General features: G+C 32.1%; 1 protein-coding gene and 1 pseudogene across 1 annotated transcript; both read right to left on the reverse strand.

Annotated features, from left to right (window-relative positions):
• Positions 1-1,772: 1,772 nt before the first annotated feature.
• LOC112016011 (nuclear transcription factor Y subunit B-5) lies at positions 1,773-2,153 on the reverse strand. Its single transcript, XM_024048488.2, has one exon. It carries the CDS (start codon positions 2,151-2,153, stop codon positions 1,773-1,775), a length of 381 nt encoding a protein of 126 aa, XP_023904256.1.
• Positions 2,154-9,875: 7,722 nt separating this feature from the next.
• The window catches only part of LOC112015978 (acyltransferase GLAUCE-like), a 10,459-nt pseudogene continuing 8,690 nt past the window's right edge, over positions 9,876-11,644 (reverse strand).

Genomic DNA, 11,644 nt, shown 5'->3' on the forward strand with positions numbered 1-11,644 from the left:
GATGGTTACAAAAATTTCTATTCTAGGATGTGATATATAATGCTTCACATTGCTCACTGTTGGTTAATTTTATTATTTTGGAGCTAAAATATTTAGGAAATGGATTAACAAAATGCCCCAAACTTAGTTTTTTTTTTTTTTTGGGTTAAAAGACCGAGTATATATATCAAACTAGCAAATACACACTAAAATCAGATATGAGCTTCCATTCATGTTGTGCATGGTGTATTGCATAACTGGCAACATTGTGCTTCAAATCAATGCACTAACACATATTCTACCCTCCATAAGATGCTATTAATACTACAAAATCTATGCTTAAAGGAATTCTTGCTACTCATAATTAATGGCATTTACTCATTAAATATAAAAAGATGTATGTTAATATTGTTGGTGTCATCAATAAAATTCTCATCCTAGAAGGATATACTCTCACACTGTACGGAAAATGGAGTATGGAATTGTTGGATGTTTTCTAGGTTTTAGGCTTGTCCTTCAAACTGTCTCAATCTAATCCAGAGAGTTGGATGGAGTAGTACTCCAACAAAAGTCCTAAACATTAATTATAAAGGAATATCCCAAGTTGCACAGGTAAGGAAAATAGAAAAACTTTAAATCCTAAAACTTTAAAAAAAAAAACCTTAAATGTGAGAGAAACCTTTGAAACCCTAACTCTTGTCCTCTCTCTATCTATTTGTCTTCATGTTTATGAAACTGTGGCTTGATACAATGAACATGATCAACATTACTCAATATTATTTTTTTTGGGTATTTATTTGGCGTTTAGTGGATTAGGTGTTGGGTCATTGCTGAAATGCATGTGGTCCCCAACTCACAAAGCTGTGGGTTAAAGAAAATTAAACCCTAAACCTAAAAAAAATTTACTTTAACCAATCTGGTCAACATCTACACTCATACAAAATATATACTAATTGGATGTGGACTACCAACTCTATTAATGGAGACTTCATAACAGTACTATATGTTCTGTATCGGCGGCGTGTGAAAGCTAGGGCCTGCCCTTAAACAAGTTGAGATGGAGAGAGATTTAGCATTGCTATGTAGATGAACTCAAAATTAAACACTGTTTAGATTGGCAATTTAGATGAACTCAAAATTAAACACTGTTTAGATTGGTAATTCATAGACTTAATAAACATTTATGACTAGATTGCTCATGCAGGTGATGGAGATTTAAAAAAAAAAAAGAATATATATATATATATATGAGTGTGTATATAGACAAATCGTAAGCAAATTCCTATATCAGCATCATATTTATCAATCAAAAGTTGACATGATAGTGATTTACTAACCTTTTGTGGTCCGCCTTGTTGCGCGACGATGCTGGAAAGAATTAATGCTTAATCATCACTATTTTTCCAGATAAAGAACACTAAGATCAAATTAAACAACCCCAAATTTCCACTCCCCATTCTCACATACTAACTAATATGAATTTGTTGACAATTGCAAACTATGTAATTCAGGGGAAAAAAGAGAGCAAAGATTCACAAATCTAAGATGTGTTATAAAAAGCACGCAGATAAAAAATTAAAAAGGTAAGAATCCATAAACCATAATCTTCTTCATTAACAAATAAAGATTATAAATTTAAATCATAGTGCTTTCTAGTGATTCCTTAAGCCTTAAAAAGACTTTGAGCTGAAGCTATTATACTCCTTTCAATCACATTGACTTTCTTGGAGTAGGAGCTACAGCGAGAGCATGATTGCTTGGTTAGGGCAGCAATTTCTATATGAAAATGGTATTCATGCTTCTCTTTCATTGTCTCTAACCCTGTCTTGGTTAGCTCTTTCTACTTCTAGCTCTCTATATCTGTGCAAATACCTTCTTATTGGCCCGGAATAGTCATCGAAACCTAGTGCTTCCAGTGCCCAGCAAAAATCATCTCCATTCACAGTCTTGCGCCTTTCCTTTCTGCACTTGTCAGATGCCTCACTGGTGACAAAGCTAATGAACTCAGACACACATTCTTGCATAGTTTCCTTGGCTTCCTTTGAGATTTTTGCATTTGGTGGCAAACTTTGCTTCATGATCCTGCCAACGTTGGCTATTGGAAGCAACCGCTCTTGCTCTTTGTTGTTATTATTATCTTCATTTGGATCATTAGCTCCAACATTATCGTCCATTTTCTAGCATAGAACTTGTCCTTGACAGAGAGTCACAGACTGGTCCTTTCGGATGTCAAAAGCTCCCTTTATATACACGTACACATAAAAAGCTGTAACTTTTGTCTTCTTGTTTAAAATGACATGTGGCTATGCCGATCACATCAGCATAATACCATGAAAGTTTTTGAAATATTAGACCAAGTGTCAAGTAATACCAGAGACACCCAAAAAATTCCAACTTTTTCTTCTTCTTTTTTCATAACCCGTTGAACTGATAAGTTTTGATCGATAAAACATTATTTTCACAAAAAAAAGATTATTTAGTCATATTTTTGGAGTACATCAACATAATACTTCATCTTTTCACATAAATAGTAGATCTAATCATAAATTTAAATTAGGAAGACCTAAAATTTACATGAGAAAATATAGTAAATAATTACTCATCTTATCAACACATGTTATTAATACTACTTTTATGAGCAATGCTACTATCACAAACTATTTTACAATATTTTTACAAATTACTGATGTGGCTAACTTCTCATTGATTTTCATCTAAACCTACCATTAATATTAATTTTTCATTTACTAATAATCACTCACAACATCATCAGTTTGTAAAAAAATTCTAAAAAAGTTTGTATCTCTAGCATTACTCTACTTTTATTCACTTGTATCAAGAAAATTATTTACATCAACATATCACTTCATCTTCTCACATAAATGATGGATTATATCAAAAATTTAAATGGACAAAACTTAGATACAGTATCTTAGATGCTAAGGTATTGTTCCTTACGTCCCTTTTTAAGATTCAGCCATGTGACTTAATAATTAAAAAATACACTTTCATCCAATGACAAAAAATTCACATGACAGAATTTTAATAGTGAAACCTAAGAAACAACACCTAAATACTGTATCTAAGTCTTACCCAATTTAAATTAGGGAGACCTAACGTTCACATGAGAGGAGGAAGCATAAATAATTACTCCTTTTTATGAACACATATTATTAATACTACTTTTATTAATCACTTTATATCATTTCTTTGACTAAGTCCACCCCTACAGTGACAACAACATACAAGAATATACCTTATGGGTAATTCATTATTCAACTGCATGTAACAATTAATGGATGCTGAGAGGGCTTTGTAACCTTTCAAAATGGCCTAAAGGCTCCAAGATACACAGGAGTCATTAATTTGATGAATTTTGGTAAAGTTCGATCACTGATGAGCTCAGACTGATCAGCATGCTTAGAATAATGAAATGGTGCGACTTTTGTAAATGCATCATGTCGTGGCATGGAACCAACAATCCGCACTTTAAAAAAATGATTAAAAATTTAAAGAGAAAAAGAAGGAGAGCTAATTTATTATTAATTGCATAATTTTGCTTGAGATTTCGTCATTCTATACGTCAGCGAAGCTTTTTTTAAAATTAATTTACCTTCTTGAGTCTCTTAACTCAAACTTATATTTTTACATTTTAAACAACATTACACACATTTCTACACACTTTTTTATTAACACATATTTTAAAAAACTATAAAAATTTCATCTTAAACTACTCTACCAAACACCCCTAAGGTTGTAATCTGAATTATTAGTCATTTAAATCCGTACATGTAATGCTGCAAAGCCATGGCTAACTAACTGTCCAAGAGCTCAAAATTTTGCTGACACTTTCCACTTCGGTCACATATAGAAAAGTCAGAATCGGATATTGGCATATCCACTTTCATGATGAGTTGGTTTCATTTTTCTAGTTAAATCAAATAATTTTGCACTTAGCTATAATCTATTGTCAAAGCACTGAATAATTGACATAGTTATTGCCCCTGAGATCATCATATGCTTCGTATATAATTGCCTGATGCTACCATTTGGCTTATACTATATTAAAAAAAAAATATATATATATATATATATATATATATATATAAGTTTGAGAAATCATAACTTAAATATGTAAATTAACCATGTAGGGTCTGTTTTTGTAGCCCAAGCCCAAAAGGTTTGGACTATGAACCCAATGAACTTAGAATAATGAATTTGTAGAGAATAGGTGAAAGAGTTAGGCTAATTGTGAACTAAACAATAGTTAACTATGGTGTTAAAGAAAGAACTGATATAAAAACACACTTCAAGACTTTTCAATTTGATGTCCGATGAGGAATATTATTGAATGAAAGATGAATACAATTCTTAAAACTACAGTCAACTCTCCCTTCCTCCTCCAGAGGCTTTTTCTTTATATAGCATCCTTCCTCATCATCTTTATCGTCCACTTGTTCTTCATCTAAATGTCTACTTGAGTATATGTCACATCAGATCTCTTTTTTAGCTCCCTGTGAGTGGTAGTAGCTGGGATGACACAATTCAAGGGTCTTCTTCACATTAATGCTGCCAGAAAAGCAGATGCAGTGCATTTAATGTGGTGATGACAGCTTTTCCTTTTAGATATTTCTCCACTCTTCTTATCTCCAGGCATGCCCAAAGCTTATCCTTATCATTGAAGTCGTTAGGAAGATCATTCGAACCCTCCAAATATTTGCTTGACCAAGAATATTTACATCCGAGGAGAATGATCTCTTCGGACCACTGGTGCTCTTTTCGGACTGATCCCCATCACTTCCAGGTATCTTTCTTTCATGCGGACTCATTCTCAACAGCTTTCACCTCTTTGGACACACAGTAACATTCAAATAGGGCCTTAGGCCCAATACATAAGTTTGGGTTTCCACCCCCCACAAACCAAAAAAAGGCATATGCCTAAATTAAACTCACTATTATAATTGAAAATCAAGGTTTCACAAATAATAGCATTAAAAATTCTATAAAATTCACAAGCAAAATAAACCAATGTTTTAAGATTGCAACAAAGTTTTTACTAAATAAAATTTTATTACATGTCTTTAAATTCTACATATTAAAAAAAAAATAAAGCAAATCTCAAACTATGTAAATAAAGGAAGAGGAAAAAAAATGTTAAAGACTTAACTTAAAGCAATAAACAAAAGAAACACAAAAAATCGTAAACAAAAGAAGAGAAAATAAGGTTTAAACAATAAACTATATAACATATACTGATATACTCATACCTATGTGCTAATTAGTTAAGTGAAACTAAAAAGTGATTTATTTATAGCAGAAAATTAATGCACAGTTGCAAGTTTGGGGAACTGAAACTGTGAAAAGTGATGGGTAAAGTAGTGTGAATCAGCAGAAAAGTGAAACTATATATCATATACTGATATACTCATACCTATGTGCTAATTATTTAAGTGAAACTAAAAAGTGATTTGTTTACAGCAGAAAATTAATGCACAGTTGAAAGTTTGGGGAACTGAAACTGTGAAAAGTGATGGGTAGAGTAGTGTGAATTGGCAGAAAAGTGATAGAATGGTGCATTTCTTATATTACTTTAGGTTTTCCCTTATTTAAATTATTATATTATCACACATTAAACAATTAAGAAGCCAATGGGATGGACCTATTAATGTAATTTTGCACAATTCACAAACTTAGTCTGGTCATTAAAACCCAGCTAGGTCACATGATTTGCTTAAAACTCGATGAGTTTTACCAGTTTTGATTGGGTCTTGTGCACATTCAATCTAATTGATGACTCGGACCAGTCTATGTGCTGGGTCACAGGATTACTGGTCCAACCAGCCGGCCAAGTTGAGTTTAATAACATTGGCTTATAGAGGTCGATTTTCATTTTTTTTTAAAAAAAACAAAAAAACAAAACAGTCCACAGAGCTTGAATCATCAAAAGTTCTTACTTTTCAATACTTCCTATTTGCTTGCTTTTTCAGCAAAACAAATGGAGGGTTGGTGAGATTTTAGGTATCATATTAAGATGGAATTTAGAGTAGAATCCTTTCCATATTTTACTATTAAAATTTTATTAATGATAACTAATCATGTATATTGTGTCATCTTTCTTTTAAAAAAAAATTGTATATTGTGTCAATATGTTATTTAAAAAATTTAAATCAAATTCAATTTTAAATTTATAGTATTTAACTTGAACTATAAAATATATTTATTTAAATAAATTGCGAACTGAATTGAGCTCATTTGAACTAATCTTGGGAATTATTCTACAAAATTGGCTTACATTTTTCTGTCTCCTTTAGAACAAGTTCAAACTGGATTATCATTGGCTAATGGCCTAACTTATCATTTTCACAAAACCTGATATTTTCTTGAAACAAAAAAATAAGCACTTCTCTAATTTAAAATGAAAATTTTGGCAGGGAAAAAAAATTGTGTCCTTGTATATGTTTCTAAGTCCCATGCCTTGACTGGAAAATAAAGTTGTGGCAAGCCAGACTGATTCTCAAGGATATAGTACCATAATTATTTTTCTACAGAAATGATTCTTCAAGCTTATAGTTCTAGTCTATAAATTCAATTTTCTAGTGCAGGCATTTGAGAAGTCATTCTCTTTCTTTTCAAACTGACCAATCATGTTATGATCATCCCAAAAAGAATACTCTATAAAAATAAATTCGTCAATATTTTTTTTATATGAACAATTCCTCAATAATCTTATTTTAAACTATTATTTAGATTAATCAAAGTTAATTTTATAGTCATGATCATTATGGAACAGCACTAATCTGCATCTTTGATATACCAATCTTGATTTTGACAACATTGTACCACCAGAAAATTGTATGATTATAGTACGTTATAGTGGTCTGTACTACTGCGCACACTGCTAGCTTTTTGCTTCCATTAAAATCGAGAGCACTTAGATTCAAGTAGCTCTGCTATCTGGGGCAAATGAAAGTATGTGGAAGCAATTATAAACTAAGCCTGAATGTTAATTGAAACCTAGTATAAAATAATACTAGGAGTGTGTATGCAAGTCTTTTGAGAATCTACCAAGCAAATAAAAATAGCAAGTACTTCTAGAATCTTGAGAAATATCCTGTTGTCTCCCTGCTATTTCGGCAAAGAATCTTCTCACCCATCTTCCTCTTAAATCTACTTTGAATGAGAAATTTTAAGAATATAAAATTTGTCACGGTTTCCTAAAATGTTAACTTTTTATTAAATTATGGATAAAAGTTATATATAATATTTAGATACTATTCATTTAGTTTACCTATTAAAATTCAATTAGATGACCATACTTAACTAAAAAATACATTTCTATCTTATAATAAAAAAGTCATATGATTGAATTTTAAAATAGGAATCTAAAAAATAAACACTTAATGTGATGTACCTAAGTTTTGTCCTTAAATTATATCTTTACATTTACATTAATCTATCACTAATATCATTTTATGTATCGAAAAATGTTTAAACATGTCACCTCAATAATTGTAAAAAAAATTGTTAAATATTTTGTTTAAGATTTATTGAATTTGAATTCCAAACAAGATCCAAATCCTCATTGATGGCAACACTGAGTGAGTTAAGCCGGATGCTACTTCCCTATGCCTTAAGTACATGGGGGGAGCACTGAAGCCTCGGTTTGAGCCCAAAAAAGAACGGGGCATTTATGTAATAATATTTCTAACGAATTCCAAAAAAAAATTAAAAAAATAAATAAATAAATAAAATCATCATTGATGGCCATGGAAGAGCAATTCCCTTCTGGATATTGGCATTGGCCCCCTAGGATCAATAGGACAAAAAGCTTAAAGATTTTCATTATAATTCCAACAGTTGAAAAGAAAAGGATTAAGTGGCCAATCACCTTGTAACCTCAACGGATCTTCCGGGTTTCTGATACCTTTGTTGGAGACTAAAAGCATCTTGAAGTAGCTGATGACCAATTAAATATTCTATAGTCAATTTTGATTTTTGTTTGGATCCTTTTAGAAGTGGATTGATTTAGGTTTACCAAAAAAAAAAAAAAAATCAATTATCAAAATATATTTGAAGTGACGAATGTTATAGGTTGAACATGCATTTGCTGTCCAAAGTTTGTGCTTTAGCTACTGCACATATTGGGTGTATCAAATACTGTAATCAAATTCAAACCGTTTGTATACATACTCACTAAATGATATAATCACTTAAAGCAAGTCTAGAAGTGCTTTCTTCTACTTTTTCCACTCATTAATAAACTCGATGCAAAGAAGCTAAAAGGAATGGATAGCCCCAAAATTAGGCTCTCAAACATTTGTAAGGAACCAAGGATGGAACTGAATTTAGTCATTACTGATATATGATTTCTGGAAAAGTTATTGTTCATGTCTCTAAGTTGTTATTTGGACAATTTCCATTCCAAGGTGCTCCAGTTGTAAAAGAGCGGATCGGGCCATATGTTTGTGTTGGTTCGGTAACAATGCCATTGTCGAACATGTGTTGGGTCAACTAGTGGAGGCTGGTGGCTACAGTGAATGAGATCTAGGGTTATTTGGGTACAAGGGAGGAGGTGAGATATTTTGTGTTAGTGGGTTTGACATGTAAGATTTTTTTTTTTTTTTTTAAAGTATTTTAACACACACACATAGTGAGAAAAGAAAATGTCTTAAAGAATCTGACAGTAGTGTATAACTAAAATGGCATAAATATTTTTCTTTAGGTGGTATTTTATTATTGGACGAGATTAAATATTCGTCTATCATATGTTCATATTTTAGCATTAATAATTTGTTGTGTCTAACTTGGAAGGATGGCAATTGGATGGGAATGGGTCAAATCACGGGTGCTTCATTCCCACCCTATCCCCTCTTTGTGGCAAGAAAAATGCCCCACAAGGCAAGTTAGGGATTGAAAGTATATGTTGTTTTCTTTAATGAGGTGCTTTCAATATTCAGGAAAAAGAGATGAAATAGAAAGGGAATAAGTAATTAAGAGAATGCTAGAAGGTGGGAAATTAACTGCTTTGGGGATGGTAATGAAATATATAAAATAAATAAATTATAAATAGGTTATAAAAAAAAAAAAAGATTAGATTTTATATATACATAATCTAAATATATATTAAATAAAAACACATAAAAACACATTTCCCTAACCTAGACCATTACTTTTTAAAACAAAATAATAATAAAGTGAGAAAACCGATGGGAGGCTAGATGAGTAAAGCATTTTTCTATCCCTAACCTAGACCATTAATTTTAAAAACCAAATAATAATAATAATAATAAACAACAAAATGACACACATGAGGTGAATGGGGAGCATAAAACTATTGGTCACATGCATGGTAAAGGAACTCTTTTCTTAAAATCTAGGGTTATATAAAAAAATAAATATTTTTAATAGTTTCTAGGTGAAAAATGATATTTTTGAAATTTAAGAGCAAAAAGTGCAATGATTTCAATATTTCTTGGATGAAATTTTTTTTTTTTTTTTTAAATTTAGAAAAGTAAAACGAAACTTCAAACAAAATTTTAGGGTAAAAACAATATTTTTTTTCCCCTTATTTATTAACACCATGCAAACCCAATTAACCATGTTCAAACCAAAAATAAAAATTCTCTCAATTTAAAATGGTTTCATTTAAATTCAAATGAAATATTATAAATTTAAAGGTGTATTTAGTGTTGTTTTATTTGAAATTTTAAAATGACATGATAATACATATACACTTAGTAGATCGTAAAAGTTATTGGCATTCTTTCCTTTTTCTTTTTTTTTCTTTTCTTCTTTTTCTCAAAGTAAACAGAAGTTATGAATTATTTAAAAGAATATTACCTGACCCTCTAGGCATTGAAATTAATTACTTGCCTATGTTGGTGAAGATTTTGGTGTCATATTTCAAAAATATGGAGCATGAACTCTTTCATCTTGTCATGTTCAAGACCCAACCATGCATTAATGCCTCCCCCATTTCTCTCACTTTTTCCATCAGAAAGAAGCAGCACTAACTCGTTATTCCCACTAACCACAGGTCCACCATGACCAGGCTTCCCAAACCCAAAGTCAAGCTCACCAAAAGGCAATTTCGACCAAGCTGAAACATTGAAGTTCCCTTTACAAGTTGCAGGGATGCCTCTATAAACCACCAACCAGTCTATCTCTGACCTCACATTCTCTTCTGTCACTCTCTCAATAGCTTCCATCACCTTCTCAACACATAAAAAGAATGGCTTCTCAACCAAATCAGCCACTTTTGAAGTGGCATATGCTGTGATCACAGCATTCCCTGCAAACCCATCTGGCAGTGTTGGGAGATATTTTAGACCTTATGTCCACTGCAAAAATAACTGTTGAGAGTTTATCTGAATTTGTGAAAATAGCCTTTGTTCTTGCTCTCCAAAGGTGAGCTACCATGGATTCAAAGCTTGAGCATTTATTATTCATGGCTTTTCCTTTGAGTGCGGTAATCGTTTTAGGTGTAAATGAGAGAACTTTGCGAATGTATTTTTTTGAAAAAATCAATGGAGATGGGAACAACTGGCTATGTGCAGTGAATGATGAGGCAAGAGATGAAATATCCTTTAGTTTTACATGTTCCTTAATCCTTATGTGAGCATTTTATTTGAGGTGGGTTTTTGCTTTTAAACATGCTCTGTCATGTATTGTATAATACTTGGCTTCTTATGCCTTCACCTCTGCATATAGAGGAAAGATTCTGAAACATTTCACTAGCTGACCTTCCATCAAGAATACCATGATTTGTTACAAAGCATCCACATTCAAACCTTGCTGAGACCTCAAAGTTGCCTAAGCATCTAAAAGGACTTGCTTATTTTAATAGAAAAATTGTAATTTGACCTAGCTAAAATTAGGGCTGCGCATAGGTTGGATTCAAGGATTTTCAACCTACCCAACTTCCTCAAGTTGAGAAATCTTCAACCAACTCATTCTAACTTTTTCGTGAGGTTGAGACTATTTTTGTCGGGCGTAATAAAAAAATTCATTAAATTATTTAAACTCATTATTCAATAAATTATTATAATTTACACAATGAATCTAAAACTCAAAATATTATATAAAATAAAGTCTCAAGATACCAAAATAAATCAAATCAACTAGTTTAAACAAAGTTTCAAAATTAAAAATAAATCAAACTAACACATTTAAAACACATATTTTTAACCATCAATAACTTGGGTTGGGTCAAATTAGTCGGATTGATTATTTTACAAACCTGAACTAACCCTGTAAGGACTCAATTTGGATTGACCCTGAGTGATGGGTTTTCAGCCCAATAAGCCCAAACAATAAATTTATAGAGAGTGGGTTGAAAGGTTTAGGCGCTGGCCGTCGATCACCATGCATAAACTTTTCTTATAAAAAGCGCTAAGAGTTTCTTTACAAATGGGGGGATGCTCCTCGGCCACAGGCCGAGGAGGCCTTATTGTTCTCCCTTTTCCCCCCCCCCCCCTCTTTTTACTTTACTAACTTTTCTTTTATAGTTTTCATCTTCCTATCCCCTCCTTCCATCTGTTGATCATCTATTTGCCTTCTTCTCTGGCCGTCCGTCCCATCAGAGGCCTTATCGGTACTCAAGTGGTTCACTCTGATCAACGTTATCCTGCCAAGGGGTTACCTCCCCATTAATGCGGCCAGGGGG

This window comes from Quercus suber, unplaced genomic scaffold (genome assembly GCF_002906115.3).
Source record: "Quercus suber isolate HL8 unplaced genomic scaffold, Cork oak 2.0 scaffold_99, whole genome shotgun sequence".
NCBI lineage: Eukaryota > Viridiplantae > Streptophyta > Magnoliopsida > Fagales > Fagaceae > Quercus > Quercus suber.

Excerpts from the sequence above, each read along its gene's own strand:
- LOC112016011 (XM_024048488.2), bottom strand. The coding sequence starts at position 2,153 with ATGGACGATAATGTTGGAGCTAATGATCCAAATGAAGATAATAATAAC.